Below are 19,259 nucleotides of genomic sequence, written 5' to 3'. Positions count from 1 at the left end.
GTCGCCAAGATGTGAGAACAAAAAGGTCTTAAGTGATAATCTGCCAAATGTACCAAATTCATCTTAGTTTGCAGGCACAGAAACTGTCATACAACCTGTTAGGTGCTTGGAAAACCTTTGCCTCCTCAGTCCTCAGGATCTGACCGGCTCCTTACAGGAGAGGGTCCCACTAAGGGGAACACAGTGATGTAAAACACAGCTCAGAAAACTTTTATGTTCGGTTTTCTGGGCTATGTGGTCTCCGTCACAACAACCAAACTCTGACGTTGACCTCCCCAAAGATGCCATCAGACAATATGTAAGCAGATGAGTTGCGTTCCAATATAACTTGAGTCACAAAACAGTCCTGGGAACTTTTTTTGTGGCCTGTGGACCATAGTTTTCAGAACCCTGAGGAAGAGGCGAGGTCAGCCCGTCTTCAGGTTGTATGGTGCTGCTTCCTGTGTGAAAAGAGATGATACAGAACCAAACAGACCTCACAAGGGCTTTAGAGCTCATGCACTTAAAAAAAAAAAATATATATATATATATATATATATATATTTGAGATATATATTTATATAAATATAAATTTATATTTGAGATATATATTTGAGATATATATTTATAAAAATATAAATATATATATATATATTTGAGAGAGAAAGAGAGAGAATGAGTGTGGGGAGGGGCAGGGCAGAGGGAAAAAGAACCTACAAGCAGACTCCCTGCTACGCACGGTCTGGATCCAGGCTGAATTTTAGGATCATGACCTGAGCAGAAATCACGAGTCAGGGCCTTAACGGACTAAGCCACTCAAACACCTCTCTTTTTCAAATGTTTATTTACTTATTTGAGAGAGAGGGAGAGAGAGAGAGAGAGAGAGAGAAAGAAAGAGAGTGAGAAGTGGGGAGGGACCAAGGGAGAAGAAGAGAGAAACACAAACACCACTGAGCACAGAGCCTGATGCGGGGCTGGATCCCACGACCCCTAGACCATGACCTGAGCTGAAACCAAGAGTAGGACGCTCTACCCACCTGACCTGCTCCACCCAGGTGCCCCAGGGCTCTTCACTGCCTATCTGCCATATGAATATCTCATGGTAGTTAATGAACTATCTTGTGTAGATTTTCACCATGAAATCTCTGGTGACTCCACAGCAGTCCCTACAATGTGGAGTCTTGTTTGCGGTGATTCCAATTCTAACTAATCATCCCCAGGGTTTAGGCAAGAGTTATCTGTGATTCAGACTGTTCTTACCAAAGAATCTTAAATACGTTCCATTCACATGATTTATCTACTAGACTTTTGTTAGGATAGAACTTTCAGACTTCAAGTATTAGATGTTGAGTGTAGAGATGCACGTATTGATGAGAGAGACACACAGGGAGTTCCTGGGAGGAGCAAGACCTGGGCGACATTTGTCTTTAGGAGGCTGGTTGGAAAGAAAGGAGTGTCGTTCAGCATGAGACAGGAGCTGGTCAATTTGTCTGTTTCCTATCATTTAATAGGATTCAGTTCTGCTCTTCTCTGATCGTACTGCTTTGTCTATTGAGCACATACCCTTTGGCCTCGTTACATCAGCCACAGGGTTTGCTTATGCGTCCTTCTGGCTTTCTCTTAACTTCGGCTCTGTCTTTCCTCTGTCAGGATTCCCGCTGCTGTCCCTGCCTCCAAATGTTTAGTTCTCCACACAGTTCCCATTCGTAGTCTCCAACGTGCAGTTGTGTTGAAAGAAATTTTCTGTTCTTATTTTTTTTAACGTTTTAAACGTCTAAAACGTTTTTAACGTTTTTTTAAAGTTTTTTGGGGGGGCGGAGGCTCCATATATATGTAATGTTATATATAATAACATATATGTATATGTTATATACATATATATATAATATAACATATAATGTTGTCTTTTTCCCCATATTAACTAATCATTCACACCTTACATATTAATAAACCAAATTACAATTTCATGGATGAGTGAGTGAGTGAGTGAGTGAGCCAGTGAGTGAATGAATGAAGTATGAGTTGAAGCTATGAAAAGTATTAACTTTCATATTCAGGGGAGTGCTGACAATTTTTAAGTTAAAATTATTTGGGAGTCCAAAAGAAAGCAGCAAAGCTTTGTTCATTGGAGAGCTCATTAAATGCAGGGGCTGAGCTTGGTATATTTTCAGGTTCCCTCATTTAACATCCACAAAGCCCCGTAAAGGTGATATGATCCAGGGTTTTTCACTTGAAGACATCGAAGCTAACAGTGCGTAGCTTTTTCAGTGTCCTTCACTAGTTCATTGTGGAACTAGACATTTTATCCACATCCATGTTATTCCTGAACCTTCCACCATGTTGCCGCAAAAGCCAGAACTGGTGGCGGGAACGGGGATCTACGGGATGAGCTTCAGAATATTGCCCTAGAACACGGGGCGCGCTCCTCAAGACCAGACCCGACTGGCAGGGAGCACAGCCACACCAGAGCTCTCCACTTCCCACCGCCTGCTGCTCCCTCTCCTTGCTGACAGAAGTGATCACAGCTCAGTTTTCAGTGTCCGGTAGGAGGAGGTAAATGGCCTGGTTTTGTTCCCAAATCCTGAGATAAAATCCCCATGGCCGATGATAAGATTTTTTTGCCATTTCACTTAGGCTTCTACATCTCCTGTTTAACCCAAGCCCCTCACGCTGCCCTGTGGATCTCCACACACTCTGCCTGGGCTCTGCTCTCCTAGAGTGACTCATGAAATCCCCTTGCCCTTTTTATTTCTCTTTGTTGCCCCCATGGGAGGAAAGGTCATTCCCATTACAGAGAATCCAGGACTACTAAGCTACTGTAATTGCTTTGCGGGAATGACTGATTGAGTGAGCTCAGGGCACATTTGCAATATAAAAGGAGACTTTATCAGTCCAAGTAGCAAATTACTGGGAGTGCTAGGAACTTGTTTGCAGGTGGCATTCCCAGGGTCAGCTGACCTCCTTAGACCCTCTCACCCTCATATCTCCTCACAGGTCACTAGATCGGGGCCATATAGGTAGGAAACTGCCTTTGCCCATTTAGGAATGTGGAATATCTTACATTAAGGAGTTGAGTATTAGGGACAAGTATAGTCATCACTAAGGGGAAACACGTGAGTGATAGTCAGTTTAGGAAATTGTAGGAGTGGAGAGGAGAATTTGCCATCGATGGGCTTTGAGAGAGCTCTTCTAGGTGAGGGATTACCTGCTCCCCCACAAGGGTTGTCTTACATTATTAATTACAGTGACTTTTAACTATTCACTGTGTTTTCAACCGTCTGGATCCTCCTGTCTTTGTAGCACGTGTGTCCCCCCACCCTGATGCTGACCCAGCTCTGACCTAGGTCAGTGCCTACGCTAGAGCGTGCTTTAGGCATCAGGCCACGAGGCCCACGACCACCTGTGCACCTGCACGAAGTCGCTCGGTGCCGCTCAGGACACTCCGCTGGGCCAACACCGGGAGACCCTCGTTACTTCTGCTTAAAAGTGTTTGACACTGAGTTCGCCTTCCCCTGGACTGTGATTAACAGCATTCTCAACCGCTTCCAAGACCCGATTGACTGGCGATATTAATCACACAACGCAGAGAAATTGGCTATTGCATTTGATTTTTTTTTTTTTCTTATGTGTTCTTGGCATCTAATCACTGATTAAAGCCGAGGAAATGGCTCTTTTCCCCGTGCTCTGTGGACATTTATTTTCTCGGTTTGTTAAGTCTGTGAAGATCCCCCCTCCCTCCGTGTTGGATCTTGCTTCTAGATTTCTATAGACGTGGAATAAAACCAAGAAACAGTATTTCTTGTCAAGAGGAACACTTTATTCCAGATAATTAAATCCAAGCATGTTCAAAGAAAACGCAGCAAGGAGCATAAATTAGGTTCCATCAAGGGATATAGGTCGTTCCTCATGAATGGATACTGACAAAACAATTTTGTGGGAAGCTTTGAAAAGTCATTAATAGTTTTGAAACTTTTGAAAACTGGCACATTTTGTAGAAGAAAACGACAGGGTTTAGTTTTGTGTTTTTAAAATGTGCTTCAGACATTCACAGATGTTTCTTCTTTACATTTGACAGTATTTCTCAGCTTGCATCTGAGATTTCTGCACATACACTCTCAGGAAACCTAGGGTAGATTTTTCTTTTTCTTCTTCTTTTTTTTTTCTTTTTTTTTTTTTTTCCTCACATTTGCCCAAATGCCATTTGGAGAAACAAAAAATACAGTGTAAATATCAAAATAGAATAAATTTAGAAAAACAAAACGTATCTTTCCAATGATTATACGACCTCTCTGTTAACTCATGAATATCATATAGACCTGAACCGCGTCATAGCACCAGCGTCAGATTCTATAAACTCCAGGAAGACAATGACACTTTCTTATATTTATTCACTGCTGTTACCTTCTTCCTTAGAACTGGAGAATAATAAATATATCAGGGACCAAAATAAATCAGACTGGAATTCCTAAATTATTTTGCTCCCTGATTTATTTATTATTAGGTTGGAATTCCTTAATTATTTTGCATCGCAGATTGCTCTTTGCATTTGGAAATGAAGTAACAGAATCGAAACTTAGGAAATTGAAGCATAATAAAAATGATTTAGAGAATGGACTTGAGAAGCAGGTGGTTTGAGCTTGAGGCTCGTGTCTGATGGTCCCTGGATGGGAGACTGATCTCATGGCCTTTCCTCCTCTGTAAATTGAAGTAGAGAATTATACCTATATCACGGGGTAATTGCAGTGTTTGAAAAGTGACTGGTATAGAGATTGTGCTGAACAGTATTGTCATTGTTCTATGATTCTGGACTCTGTGCGGGTATTGAGCGTTCTTGCTCATAACCCAACGTCTTAACGTCTCTAGAAGCCATGTGACAATAAGACATTTGGAACAGCTTTGGGTCTCCAAGTAAAGGGAAGCATATTTTCTTGCAGCAGCAGATCTGGTTTTGAGGGTGCCTCCCTGCCCAGCCACCTTACCTATCGCTGTGACCGCCACCCTCATCACCATTCCTTTCTAGTGTACTTGACCCTCCTGTACCCGCGTGTGCGCACACTCACGCACACTCACAGAGTGATAATTGAGTGACTCCGGCACACGTGCACGTACACTTTCATTATGATCCCATGTTCTGAATGACTTGTAGTCTGTGCTCTCTTGTGTCTACCTGCATGTCATTTAATTTGCTGGAGGGCTCAGCGGTTGAGCCTCTGCCTTTGGCCCAGGGCCTGATCCCGGGGTCCCAGGATTGAGTCCCATGTCGGGCTCCCTGCATGGAGCCTGCTTCTCCCTCTGCCTGGGTCTCTGCGTCTCTCTCTGGGTCTCTTATAAGTAAATAAATAAAATCTTAAAAAAAATTAATTTGCTGGTGCTTCTGCATGAAACACCTCTCTTGCCATTTCTCAAGGTAGTTTTTAGGCTATGTACTCTGACTCCGATTATGGCAGGATGAGGCAGGTACCACTCAGTATGTGCCTCCATTATGCTCCTGCCTTGACTGTGTCTCTATAGACTGTAAATTGCCTGAGAAGAGAGACGGGGCACATGTACTTTCATCTGCTCATGGCCAGAGTCTAACACGGGACCCGGCAAATAAAAAGCGTTACAAGAATACTTGCCTAAAAGCACACTTCCTCCCCTCCCTTATTTCCTTACTTCCTCTGCTTTCCATTTTTTCCCCTCTTCCTTCTGTAAGTGGACTCGACACAATAATTAAGTGCAGTAAAAAATGAAAACAAATACATGAATATATTTCAGTGGTTACTGATACTAATCATTTCTTCCATAATACTTAAAACTTACTAAATTTCAGACCTTATTAAAGGACAAATGAGGAGCACAGAGCACCAATAAAACTAGATATTATATGTTAAACATTACCATTGAGCCATATTTAAAAAAAAGTTCACTTTTGCATACATTCAGAATGAAAAAGGAAGCAGAATTGTATGTTCTGTATCTTAGATATGTGGAACTTTCTCTTTTTTTCAACTTAAAACACGTGTAATATAATATTTCTTGCTTTGCATCAGATTATTCTAAGTGGAATCTTGTTCCCTTAAAAATGTTCTGGTAATTTCCGCTTCAGGGTGCAATTAGGTGAGAACATCTTGTGCATTTACTTGAGTTTCATTTCTGTACTCCTTACTCGAGCAATAGCTCTTTGTGTCTTTTTTTTTTAAGGATGAGATAGCTATAGTGAAAAATAGTAGGCATTGGAGGATTATTTGCAAGTCTGAATAACTGTGAAAAGTGTCTGTGTGTTTGTGCATACATATACTCATACTTCTTGAGAATGGTTCTCATTTCTGAATTTATTTTTGTCGGGTCATAAAATAAATACAGAGGATCATCCTATTTTATTATTTAAAGTGCATATATTATTTAGGGACTCGCTTAACATAAAATAAAGCAGGTGAATTTCAACCATAGAACTTTTTGGCTTTTCTTTTGATTTCGGTGTATACATTTTAATGCGATTTCCTGACTATCGAGTCCATTCCATGAATACTTTCACATGTAAGTGTCAGATTTTACTTAGCGCTGTTATGTGGACTTGCTATAACTGTGGTAAATTGATCTTACCGGTATGGTTCTAAAAGGGTGTGAAATAGCAAATCTAAGTTATTAAAAGACTCTAAGTTTAACGTTTTTAAGTTTTGGCTGCTGGCATCTGAAGTCAGCTTTCTCTGACTTCCTAATTATATATTTTGTTTGTTATATTGTTTAATGGAAAAAAAGTCTCACGGTGAAGCATGAGCTTAATTAATTAGCAAACACTTGATAAAAGCAGTTTGCACTGTTTTAAAAATTTGTTTATTCTGTAGATTGCTTATGGTACAAGAGTCTATTAGCCGGCACGCAGGTTATAATTTTTGCATTGGTTTCTTTTATGTGTAGTTTAAGAGTGATTTAAAGTTTTCTATTGTGTGTAGCTTATTTTAATTTGAGCTATAAAAGTCACAACTCTTTATATGGTTACTGGTGTCATAAAATTCGACTGTGATTTATTTTAATGTAAGTTTTAATGTGCAAACACATTTTCCCATGGTTACGTTTGTTGATAGTTCCTGCTTTTTGACAATTACAGTATAAGGGAAGAGAGAAGGAACTGATGTGTGTCCTAAATCATATGCAAAGTAGGAGCAAAATATTGTTATTGCTTTTATCTCTCTCCTTTGTCATAAGGAAAATACTATTTTAATATGATCTTTATGACTACCAAAGTAGCTAGAAATTTTCAAGCATTTGGAGTTGTGACATTTTATTATTCCTTGGATTCACACCATTTTAGCAGAAAAAAACTGCAAACAGGGATGCATGAAGTTTGGGAGGTGTGTCTAAGTACATCCCCCCTATGATATCGACCACTGTGGTTCAAGGTGAGGTCCACAGGTGGACGCTGATCTACAACCTGTGTGCAAGAGGTACAGAGATTGGGAATGAGGATTGAGAAAAATTGCCATAGCGATTTGAGAGAGAAAAAAATCATATCGATGAACTCTAGTAGTAATGAATTTGGGTTTGCATTTTTTGAGTCTGTTTTTATTTCATTTTTCAAATAATTCATCTTATTGACTTTTAAGCATTTTTTTAAATTTATTGATTCAGAGAGAGAGAGAGAGACTGAGAGGCAAAGACATAGGCAGAGGGAGAAGCAGGCTCCATGCAGGGAGCCTGACGCGGGACTCAATCCTGGGTCTCCAGGATCAGACCCTGAGCTGCAGGCGGCGCTAAACTGCTGCGCCACCGGGGGTGCCCCATCTTATTGACTTTGACAAAAGGTTTGCTGTGCAGTAGATTTCGAAAAGTAAAACATTCTTAAGTCCAGATAGTTTTTGAAGCACTGCTCTGTAGCACAGGCATACACAGCGAGGTTTACTGAATCCTAAAACTAAAGAATGATTTGAATTTCCCTTTCTTGAAAATTTTGACAATAGAATAAGGAAATGTCACTTGAGGAGAAGAGTTTCCAGCACCCTGTTGTGGTATAGCACCTCTGCGATGCCCTCCAGCGACTTCCCGTAGCCCATACTCATGCCTGCGTGCTTATGTTTGGGCTGGGCTTGGTGACTCACGTCCAAGAAATGAAACAGCACAACAGTGAGGGGGCATCACCCTGAAATGAGCTTTAAAGAGGCCACTTTCTCTATTATGCGTCTTCATTCATTCTCTGAGCGAGTCCTCAGTGCAAGGGAAGCCCTGGTGTGAGCTGCCCAGTGGAGAGGCCTGTGTGCCCAGAACTGGACTGAGCCAGGCCGTGACTGAGGCTCTCAGCCCGAAAGTTAGGAAAGAAAGAAAATTTGGTAGAAAATCACGTGAAAGATCAGATGATCCCGCCTCGGTCAAACCTTCAGAGGAGAATGCGGCCCTGGTTTGCACCCTGACTGCACCTTGGGACAGATTCTTGACCTTTGGAAATTGTCAGAATCAACAGCCGCTAAACTGTGGTAGGCAGCCGTAGACAGCTCAGATTCCTGTCTTAAAGAAGATGGGAGTGAGCCTGGGTGACTCTGTTAATCATGTATCTTCAGTTTAGGTCATGGTTCTGGGTCCTGGGGTCCTGGGTCCTGGGACCCTGGGGTCCTGGGATCCTGGGGTCCTGGGTCCTGGGATTCTGGGTCCAAGGGTCTTGGGGTCCTGGGATTCTGGGGTCCTCTGTCCTGGGTCCTGGGGTCCTTGGGTCTTGGGGTCCTGGGTCCTGAGATCCTGGGGTCCTGGGATCCTGGGGTCCTGGGTCCTGGGATTGAGTCCTGCTTTGGCTTCATGTTCCGTGCAGGAAGGAGCGATGGATCTGCTTCTCTCTCTCCCTTGCTCATGCTTACTCTCTCTCTCTCTCTCAGGTAAATAAATAAAATCTGTAAAGGAAACTAAAAGAGGGCAGGAAGTGTCTCACTCACCACCAGCGCACAGAGAATCAAGTAGTTCCCTGAGGACTGTGTTTTGGCCACTGTCTCCATATAATCAGTTACTCCTGACTGTAAATACCTATGGGCTGGGCTAGTTTTTCAAAAATGACTTTGTTGATGTTTTTGATGCTATTATCGTTAGATCAGTCTTTTAAGACACCTGAAATCTGAAACTTAAATATTGGGACAAACCCGAAGATAGATACATTACACTAAACTTTGAAATTGAACCAAAGAATCTTTTTTCCAGAAAGTTTTCTATCTCTGTAATGCTGAAAAAGAAAGAAGATAATATTCACAAAGCAAAGCTGGTAGGGCCAGAATAAATCATACTTTAGATCAAAGATTTTGCAAACCAGCAAGCTATGAATATAAACACTCTTACCATAAATAATAGCAACTGTGCAGTAGAATCTCCATGTATATATGACGACATCAAATGATAATAATAATAGTAAAAACAAATAACAAATTGCCCTCAAAACAAAAATGAAGGGGTGCCTGGGTGGCTCAGTAGGTTACGCTCAGGTCATGATCACAGGATGATCACATGAATAAATAGAAATAAAATATTTTAAAAATAGGTATTTTCAGAAAGATATTCACAGGTATTAACTGTGATAAAGGATATAGTTGAAATATTTGCAGTTAGGTTACAAAAATTACAAACTCCCTATTATTTAGTCTGAAGAGCATATTTTTACTGTGAGAGAAAAAACACAGAAATAGATTCTTGACTCAATAATGAAATAACTAACATTTCTGTTTCTTAAGATAGCACATTCTATAAATAATAGTCTGCTTTCACTTATGATTAACATATATTTTACGCAGTGTTTTGCCTGTATTTTGAGTAGTTCTACATTTTCATTGACTCGATGGTAAGGATTCATAACAGACTGATAATGTGTTTAACATATTCATATTGTATAAATTTATTTCTTATCTCTTTTAAGGATTTATTTAATTTATTTATTCATGAGTGAGAGAGAGGCAGAGACCCAGGCAGAGGGAGAAGCAGGCTCCATGCAGGGAGCCTGACGCGGGACTCGATCCCGGGACTCCAGGGTATGACCTGAGCTGAAGGCAGATGCTCAACTGCTGAGCCACCCGGGTGTCCAGTATAAACTTATTTTTATTTACATTTGATATGATGAACCATTCTCATATTTTTACTACAGTCAGTATTTAGTTAAGTAGTTTTTTACTCACAAATTACAGACACTCAGAAAATGCTGTTATAAATACCAAAAGTATATGAATTAAGTAGGGAAATATTACATTTTTAATTGATATTATTTGCTAATTATTGTTTTATTATTATTTTACTATCTTGATCCAATAAGCAAACAATAGCTATAGTTTTGATTTAATCTGAGAAGTGTTCTATTATTAGAAGCACTGTTACAATACCTACAGGCATTTTACCTTTATCACTTTGTTTTCACTCTAAACTGAAGATCACGAGGTCACATCTATTACACTTTTGTTCCTAAAACACTTTTTTTATTTTTTAATTTTTTTTATAATTTTTTTTCTTTTAATTTTTTTTTTATTTATTTATGATAGTCACAGAGAGAGAGAGAGGCAGAGACACAGGCAGAGGGAGAAGCAGGCTCCATGCACCGGGAGCCTGACGTGGGATTCGATCCCAGGTCTCCAGGATCGCGCCCCGGGCCAAAGGCAGGCACCAAACCGCTGCGCCACCCAGGGATCCCAAAACACTTTTTTTTAGATAACATACCATCATGATTTTGAGAGTCACATCCTTACTTGGTTCCAAATTATCTACCTTGATTTCTTGTGCTGAAAATTTGGAACAGTCACCCGTGGATTACATGCAAAGCCAGATGATGTGTTTATGGTCAGAAGGAGGAATGAAATAGTTGGAAAACTTAGAAGCTTTAAGATTTGAGGATCGAATCACACAGATTCAGAACGCTAAACGCCATAAATACATTTTCTTCCTTCAAAACATTTTATTTCCCTATGTGGAAGTAGATATCCCATTAAATATTGTTTCCTCATTTTTTATTTTATTTATTGTTTACTATTTAATTATTTTTTAAGATTCTATTTATTTATTCCTGAGAGACCCAGAGAGAGAGGCAGGGACCCAGGCAGAGGGAGAAGCAGGCTCCATGCAGGGAGCCCGACGCGGGCTCAATCCCGGGACCCCAGGGTCACGACCTGGGCCGAAGACAGACACTCAACCACTGAGCCCCCCTGGCGTCCCAGTTCCCTCACGTTTAAGTGGCTGTTCTTGGGTGGGGGGCAAGCGTAGAATGGGGTGTGGTGTGGGGTCTTTCCTAGTGTGTGAGCAGCTTGGCATGACCTCACAGGCTTTGGCCTCTGGTCTACACTGGGCCTGGCATGCGCTGGGCCGACGGACAGTGTGGACCAGGATGTGTGCAGGGTGGTCAGGGCCGGCTTCCCAGGACACTGGGTATAGACCAGCTGGGCCTGGCCCATGGCCGCTGCGGCCGGTCTAGGGGGGCGGATTGACGTGTCCAAGTGTGCGGCCTCCAGGCCCTACTTCAGATCCCCCCTCTGCTTCTCACCTGCTGAGTAAGACTTTGGGGATACTTCCTCCATCCACCATCATTTTCCTTATCTGACACATAGGAGTGATGTTAGAAACACCTCCCACAGGGCCCTGAGGCCAGCGCCCGCCACAGCTCTTGATGCAGTGATGCCAGGCGCTGTTGGACTCCATCCCTCCCATGCGCTAGTGTCCTCAGGGCTACACGGGGTCCCCAGCACTCAACTGCCCTTATTTTCTTTAGTAAGACAAAGTATGTTTTGTGTCTTTCCCTGATATCAGTGGATCACAAGTTTTGTTTATTGATGTAGAAGTGACTATATACGGAAGGAGTTTGACGTCAACTTGTAGAGATTTCAGGGACAGTTGAGGGATTCAGCCCACGGCGCTGCCCTTTGACACAATTCATTTTATTTATGTGTTTAATCTGTGGTGAGTCCGGGAGCATAAAGTGCTTTCTAAGAAATAAAGGTTCACCAAAGTGTTAAAAATGAATTCTTTCAGGGTCCTACGACATCACTTGGAAAAAATGAGTGGTGCTTGGGGAATAAATGTGACATTTGGGGGCCTGAAGCAGATAGGTCATCTCAAATAGATAATTCCTTTATATCTAGACAAAGCTTACTTACTCTATCTTGTGATCAAATCAAGTGCTAAGTATTTCTATATTTTGTGAAATGTAGTGGCTTAACCATGAGACAAGGCATTCTTCCCATTATACGGTGAGATGTGTGAATCAGTCGTAATATATAACGTATTTTTAAAGAGTCAGATTTCCATTGTTATTTTAAAAATATTTTTATATTTACATATTATATATAATATATTAATATCAATATTATATATAATATATTTTCAGATATTATAGTTTTATATTTTTATGAATGTATTTATATGTGATTGATATTTATATATAATATACATAAATTATATATATATAATTATATATATAAATATATATGTTATATAATATATATAATATATAATATATTTCTCATTGCTTATAGAAGTCGCAGTGCCTCCTGATTCAGCTTAACTATTGAAACACGTAGGCAACACGAGTTAATGCTCGTAGGGAAATTCTGAAGTTTTGTACAAGAAGGTTTCAGAACATACAAAATACCAAAATCCTAGGAAATGTATCTTTTACTCCTTAACATAGATTCACATGGTTGTCATCAGAGTGCCCTCAATTATGTGTACATGTAAAAAGGCTCACCAAGTTTTTGTTAATAAGTGGAGCTTACTATACTTACTTTTGCTTTGATTCTAGAGATTTGAAACAAACAACAAAATCGTTGTGAAAAGGTTAAAAGTCAGGGATCTTCCTGTCTTTTGTATTTCCCCTAAATATAGACATTTTGCTGATTTACTTGCTCCTTGGGAATAAATGGAGTCTTTCAGTGGGACTTTTGGCCCAGGCTCTCCTCCCACGAAAAGGTCTAGGGGCGGGAGACACTCTAATTCCCGATGTGATTTTGTCACCTGAACCTGAATTTCTCCAACTGCAGGCGTTTCTTGCCATTATTTTCTGAATCCCAGGTTGGCTTTTTTTTTTTTTTTTTTTTTTTATCCAAATTGAAGCTTGAGAACAACCAACATTCACACAAAGCTTCTTGAGACAAAAGAAATTGTGCCTGAATGAACACTTATGTGAAAATACTTTTATTCTGGCAAAATTCCTCTAATGAGGTGAAACCATTTTCAGAAAAAAAAAAAAAAAAGCCTAGTGATGTGAGAACACAAAGAAAAATATCTAAAAATATTTAATCGCTACTTTGCTTCGCTATCCGAGTCAGATCCCCACCGTGGCCAGACAAGGACTTAACCAGAGCAACCAGGTCGTGTTTTGCATTGATTACACATTCTCAGACAGCTACGGCCCCAAACCAGCCCAACGTGATCGTGTGGTTCTTTTCCCCCCCAAGATTTAGATTTCTTATTTGGAAAGCAATCTTAGAAAATCAAGATTGGTCACTTCCAATAAGATAAAACCCGTTACTTTTCAACGTCTTGATTGCAGTGTCGCTAACACAGAGTGATATGTTGCTTTCGGGTGCTCAATACAGGGATTCAACAGTTTCACCCGCTGCCCCGTGCTCATCCTGAGGTCACTGAGTCCCGTTCACCTGCCCCCATCGCCCACCCTAGAACCATCCTTTTGTTCTCTGGAGTGAAGACTCTGTTTCTTGGTTGTTTCTTTTTTTTTTTTTTTTTCTTCTCTTTTTCCCTTCATTCGTTTTGTTTTTTAAATCATACATATGAGTGGAATCCTATGGTATTTGTCTCTCTCTCTGACTTATTTTGCTTCGCCTTATACTGTCTGACTCCACCGTGTCGTAAATGGCAAGATTTCATGCTTCCCTGTGGCTGAGCGCTACTCCTCTTCACACACGCACCGCGGCCTCTTTATCAGGGGGCACCCGGCTGCTCCCCTAAGTTGGCTGCCGTAAATGCTTATGCAATAAACATGGGGGGGCATCCATCCTTTCCCATTGGCATTTTTGTATTATTTGGGTAAACACCCGGGAGTGCAATTAGTGAATCATAGCGTAGTTGTGTTCTTAGATCTTCCTGCAGTGGCTGCACCAACACTGTGAGCATTCCTGGCGGGCAGGAGGGTGCCCTCTCCTTCACAGCCTCACTCACACTTGTTGTTTGAAGCCTTGATTTTAGCCAACGTGACAGGTGTGATGGGTGTGTTATTCTGAAGGAAGTTATTTAATATGGTTGAGGTCATGTTGTCTGTCTTCTACCCACCTCCACTTGATCCCTGCCCGTCTGTCTAGAGGCTGGTGTTTCAAACACTGCGTGTGGCATGACACATGCTGCTTTCAGGGGTGCCCGGGGGGCTCAGCGGGTGAGCACCTGCCTTGGGCCCAGGCCGTGACCCTGGGTCCTGGGATCGAGTTCTGCATTGGGCTCCCCGCAGGGAACCTGCTTCTCCCTCTGCCTGGGTCTCTGCCTCTCTCTCTGGGGCTCCCCTGAATGAATAATAAAATCCTAAACAACCCCAAGCATGTTGCTTTGCCGTGGCTGAGTGTCCGTGCTGAAGGTGCCAGGAGCTCAGTGCGGCTGAGTGCAGGGAGCCTGATGCCGGGGCACCGGTGGCCTCGTTGCATGAGAGGCCCAGCTGGAAGCGGAGGCCTGGCCTCCTGGCAGTGACCCCAGTGATGAGTGGCCGGCTTTCAGGGAGCTCGCCGTGTCTGCTGCTGGGCATTTTGGGGGGCACTTGCGGTCCAAGAGTTCCAGGGTACAAGGGGCTGGTGCCTCTGTGGAGCAGGGAGGCCTTGGCAGCCCCTTCGTGCACACATGGCCAGACCCCATCTATGCTGTCTGCAACTAACCACAGGCACCTTGCTCAGAGGCGCCGGTATTTTTTCCCAACTTCAGTCCAGGATCTGAGGTCTACATAATTTTCTTTCTTTTTTTTTTTTTTTTAAGACTTTACTTATTTATTTGAGAGACGCAGGGATGGAGAGAGACAGAGGGGAGAGCACAGGGGCCCAGAAGCGGGGAGGGGGGAGAGGGAAAGGGGGAAGCAGAGCAGCCTCCCTGCAGAGCCCAGCAGGTGCCGCAGCAGGTGCCTGGTTGCACCACTTGCGAAAGTGATGCACCCACCACGTGGTAAAGTCAGCCTTAAATTTACATTTTCCTTTCTCCAGATCCACCATGTATTCTCATCATCTAGGTCAGTTTTCTTGTGCTTCATGTTTTGTTTTGTTTGGTCATGCTTCACGAGAAATCCCGACTCCTCTCCATGCTGGGAGTGAGCGCTTCTAGGGTGGTAAAACAGCAAATACAATAGTCAGTAAACGTTTTTTTTTTTTTTTTCTTTCTAAAAAATCTTTTCAGTTTACATGGCCCCTCCGAAGTGTTGTATACTCATATTTATTAAGTGTATATATAGTAAGTATATTGTAATGATTCTTTTCAATATTAAAGAGTTAAACTTCAGGCAAGATTTAATTAGGTCTGTATTTTTTTTTTCCAAGCTTCCAATTGCATTTTGATGAACTCCTTAGATATTCAATTATCATGTGACTGATTTGCAAAGTCTATTTATACTGTACAGGCTAGTGCAGACCCCTTGGTATTTCGCTGCCGGGTTATACCAGTGGAAAATGAAGTTGTGTAACTAGACACTGGTGACATACTTTTGTAGCTTATTAGCTTAGGGTAATTACCTGCATGTTCTACTGCACATTGAATTGCAATTGAAGGTGTTGCATTATAATATTTAGGTGACGCGGCAACCAAATATAATTGAATTATCATAGTAAACTTTGACTTGCAAAGAAAATGAACACATTTATTGAAAAACATTTCTATGACATGTAAGCAATGTGTTCCCTTTTGATAACTATTGTTTTTCTCTTGTTCCTTTTTTTTTATTTTTTTATTTATTTATTTTTATAATTCGCTGCTTGCCATTGCAGGAAGTAGAGGTTTGTATTCGGCTTCTGTATTTCATATTTTATTCTAGATTTTATATGAATCTTTACAATCGAATTATTCACATCCACTCAATTTACATTATTTTCCTCCTTAGGATGATTATTTCCACACTTGGAGTCCAGGAAAGGCCTTCGATCAGGGTAAGAATCTATTTTAAATAAAAATCTTTACATGTTTATAATCACTATACTTTAAGTTGGTATTTATTGTTTGTTAGATTCTTCCGATACTAAATAGGAGAGCTTAGATCATGGAAAGGTTCATACAACAATTCATTTCATTACTAGAATAGCGTAGTCAGGAATAAGCGAATTAGATGCCTTGATAATGTCAGGACGTCTTTCATTTTTAGACACATATCTTAGATTGCCTGATCCGGGCTTCTGAGCTTCATCATGCCCATTTTTATTACCTGATATGAATCACTTCATCCAGTTCTCAAATACACTCAGGTGCATTCACTAGGAAGTAGACTCATTTGTGCAAAATTTCAAAACCAATGACTTTGCAGTCTGTGTTTCAGTCAATAAAAGCTTTCATTTAAAACAGCGCAGACTGGTAATCAGACTCAGTCGGGGTCTTAGTAAGACCCCAAAGAAGAAGTCGTGGATGGAACCAAAGTTCTCTCACCTCCATGCACGGTTTGCCCTCAAGAAGGGAAAGCAGAAAAGATGCTTGGGAAAGGGAGATGCGCATGAGAATAGAAACATCCAGCACAATGCAATCCTAATGGGGGGGACAATTAAGCACACTCGTTTGTGAAATTCTGCAGCATTAGGGACGCCTCCTTCTAGAGATTAGTACAAAAGAATTTTCTACTTTACGTTAACTATGGCAAACCTTACAGAAGCTAGGACTTCCTGAAGTGGGACCATTTAAAAATAGAAGCTTTAAAGTATGACTTGTAATAAGTCGTTAGAGGAATCTTAGGGGATTTTGCTGTGTCTCCCAATCGTGTGTGTGTGTGTGTGTGTGTGTGTGTGTCTCCCAGTTTTTGACTTCACATGCTCAAGGTCTGCTGCAACAGCCAACCTCACCGAGTGAGACCGACCCGAGCGGCCCTAGCTAGGGACGCCCATCAACACTGATGTTGCGCGCGCTCCCAGTCGCTCCCATCCAGTGCCCTCGTTCGTATTAGTTTCTCTCTGCTATCCTTCACCCGATTTCACTAGTAATATCTAGAGTGTTTGTGGAATCTGCATTTTATAATTCTGAAAAGTAGTTTTGGTTTTGCTAACAATATATAAGTCAAGCCCAAATGTACTAAAAGACAGGTAATAAGGAGATAATGAGATATAGGCTGAGATACATTTGCAAACTTTCTTGGGAAGTGAATTTTTATGATGGAATGATAAACCTCGGAAAAACCAGAATTATCCATGAAATGGATCTTAACACTTAAATTTGCCATGCTGGATGCATCCAATTACGATAAAGATTGTTTATGGTGTGTGTGTGTGTGTGTGTGTGCGCACGTGTATGTGTGATAATTTGCTGAATTACTGTTTATCTCCTGTTTAAAAAAGAAAAAAAAAAGAGGAAAAAAAAAGATTATTATAAGGAGGCTTCCAAACCCTGGTGAGATTGATTTACTTTAATTTTTCAAAGATGATTTTAACCTACTAATTTGCCAAAAATATCCTATTTATTGGGCAGAGAGAAGCTCCCAACAATAATAATAGCTAATAGTTGCGTCCAGTCGCTATTCTAAGTGCTCAGTATATGAGCCCATTGAATCTGGGCGGTGACCCTGTCAAGTGGAGGAGGAAAGTGAGGCACTTATGAGGCTTAAGCTCCTGCTCAGGTTCATAGTCCCGCAAAGTGGCAGAGTCAGGATTTGGGTCCAGGCAACCTGACCCCTGAGCCCCATTTCCTAACTACTGTGTGACACCGTCACTCCTACAATAGCATTAAAATGAAATAATGACATCCTGCTGGTATTTTGAGGTTTATGCTTCAAAAATGAGTATCTGCTTGAGTGAACATTAGAAATAGAGCTAGTAGCTGTGTTTCTATATTTTACAAGAATATTTTTGGATTTTCAGGCCCGGGGTTCTGATTGATTGAACATGCATAGTTGATAAACATATATGGGGAAGTTTTTTTTTTTTTTGTATCAAAAGAAAAAAAAAGAAAAATGCAAAAAAGAACTAGATTGATATACATATATTTGTTTTGGTTTTGAGTCATACTAACCCATTGGTAGACCCTGGGTTACTCCCTGAGGGGTGAGACAAATTGTCCTCTTCTCATCTGTCTCTGACTAAGATAGATGGCGGGCGTCACTTGGATAGAGGAGGCTTGAGATTTGATGATTTGCAATGTGTCTTGTGTTTTTATGATGAAAGAATCTTATACCTCTCTAAGTACCATTTTCAAAATCTGAACTTTTGGACATAAAATAATTTATGACTTTTTAGAAGTATTTATAATTTTTAATATACTCTCATGGTATGTGGACATCCATGTCACATCTCAATATCAGTTGATTTTCTCCAGTCTCTTGGGGACTGTTTGCATATTTCTTTTTTTTTTTAAGAATTTATTTATTCATGAGAGACACAGAGAGAGAGTCAGAGATGCAGGCAGAGGGAGAAGCAGGCTCCATGCAGGGAACCCGACATGGGACTCGATCCCAGGTCTCCAGAATCACGCCCCGGACTGAAGGCGACGCTAAACCGCTGAGCCCCCGGGACTGCCCTGCCTGCATATTTCTTGAAAGAAATGAAGAAAATATTGCCTTAGCATAACATCTTTTTAGCATTACATTTTTTTCATGCCGATATTTATACCATTTTAACCATCCGCATTGTGAATTATATCTTCCTTTTCTACAGAATGGTCCACAAAATATGCAGAAATTAAAATATTACTAATGGGAAAATAATTTTTCATGACAAATGGTGCAATTTCTCGTCACCAAATCCTTTCTACATATATGCATAAATATGCACAAGTGTACATACGTAAGCATATACATCATTCACACATGTGTACACACACACGTATTTGCCTCTATAAACTTTCTTCTATCTGACTAGGACCCAACTGATTGTTCGTATAGAGCTTATCTACCTCGCTGTTTACCTGTCAAAAAAAGTCTTTCCTCTTCTGAGTTACTTTTCATAAATCACAATATATCAGTATTGTTTTTTTTTTTTTAATTTGTTTGTTTTACCAGTGAGAGTTTTAGTAAGAGTTTTAGGAAAATATAATAGTCTCAAATAACTTCAAGTAAAACTATTTCGGTGTGATAAAATCTGCTTTATAATAAAGGAAAGCATACTGATGCCAAAAATAGACTTCTTTGTATTTCCCCACGCAGGATCTTCTGTGCCACTGCTTCTGTTCATTAGTGCGGCTAATCATGA

General features: G+C 40.8%; 1 protein-coding gene across 12 annotated transcripts in view; it reads left to right on the top strand.

Moving 5' to 3' along the window:
* SPOCK3 (SPARC (osteonectin), cwcv and kazal like domains proteoglycan 3) overlaps nucleotides 1-19,259 on the top strand; it is a 407,001-nt gene that overhangs the window by 122,980 nt on the left and 264,762 nt on the right. For 9 of the 12 annotated variants that reach the window (XM_072725012.1, XM_072725006.1, XM_072725008.1 and 6 more), the window contains one exon: nucleotides 15,983-16,028. The exons of the other annotated variants lie outside the window; for them this stretch is intronic. In XM_072725012.1, coding sequence (XP_072581113.1) covers nucleotides 15,983-16,028 — 46 coding nt within the window. The remainder of the gene's footprint in view (nucleotides 1-15,982; nucleotides 16,029-19,259) is intronic. 12 annotated transcript variants of the gene reach the window in all.

This window comes from Vulpes vulpes, chromosome 10, assembly GCF_048418805.1.
Source record: "Vulpes vulpes isolate BD-2025 chromosome 10, VulVul3, whole genome shotgun sequence".
Taxonomy (NCBI): domain Eukaryota; kingdom Metazoa; phylum Chordata; class Mammalia; order Carnivora; family Canidae; genus Vulpes; species Vulpes vulpes.
This window is presented reverse-complemented; position numbering and strand designations above follow the sequence as displayed.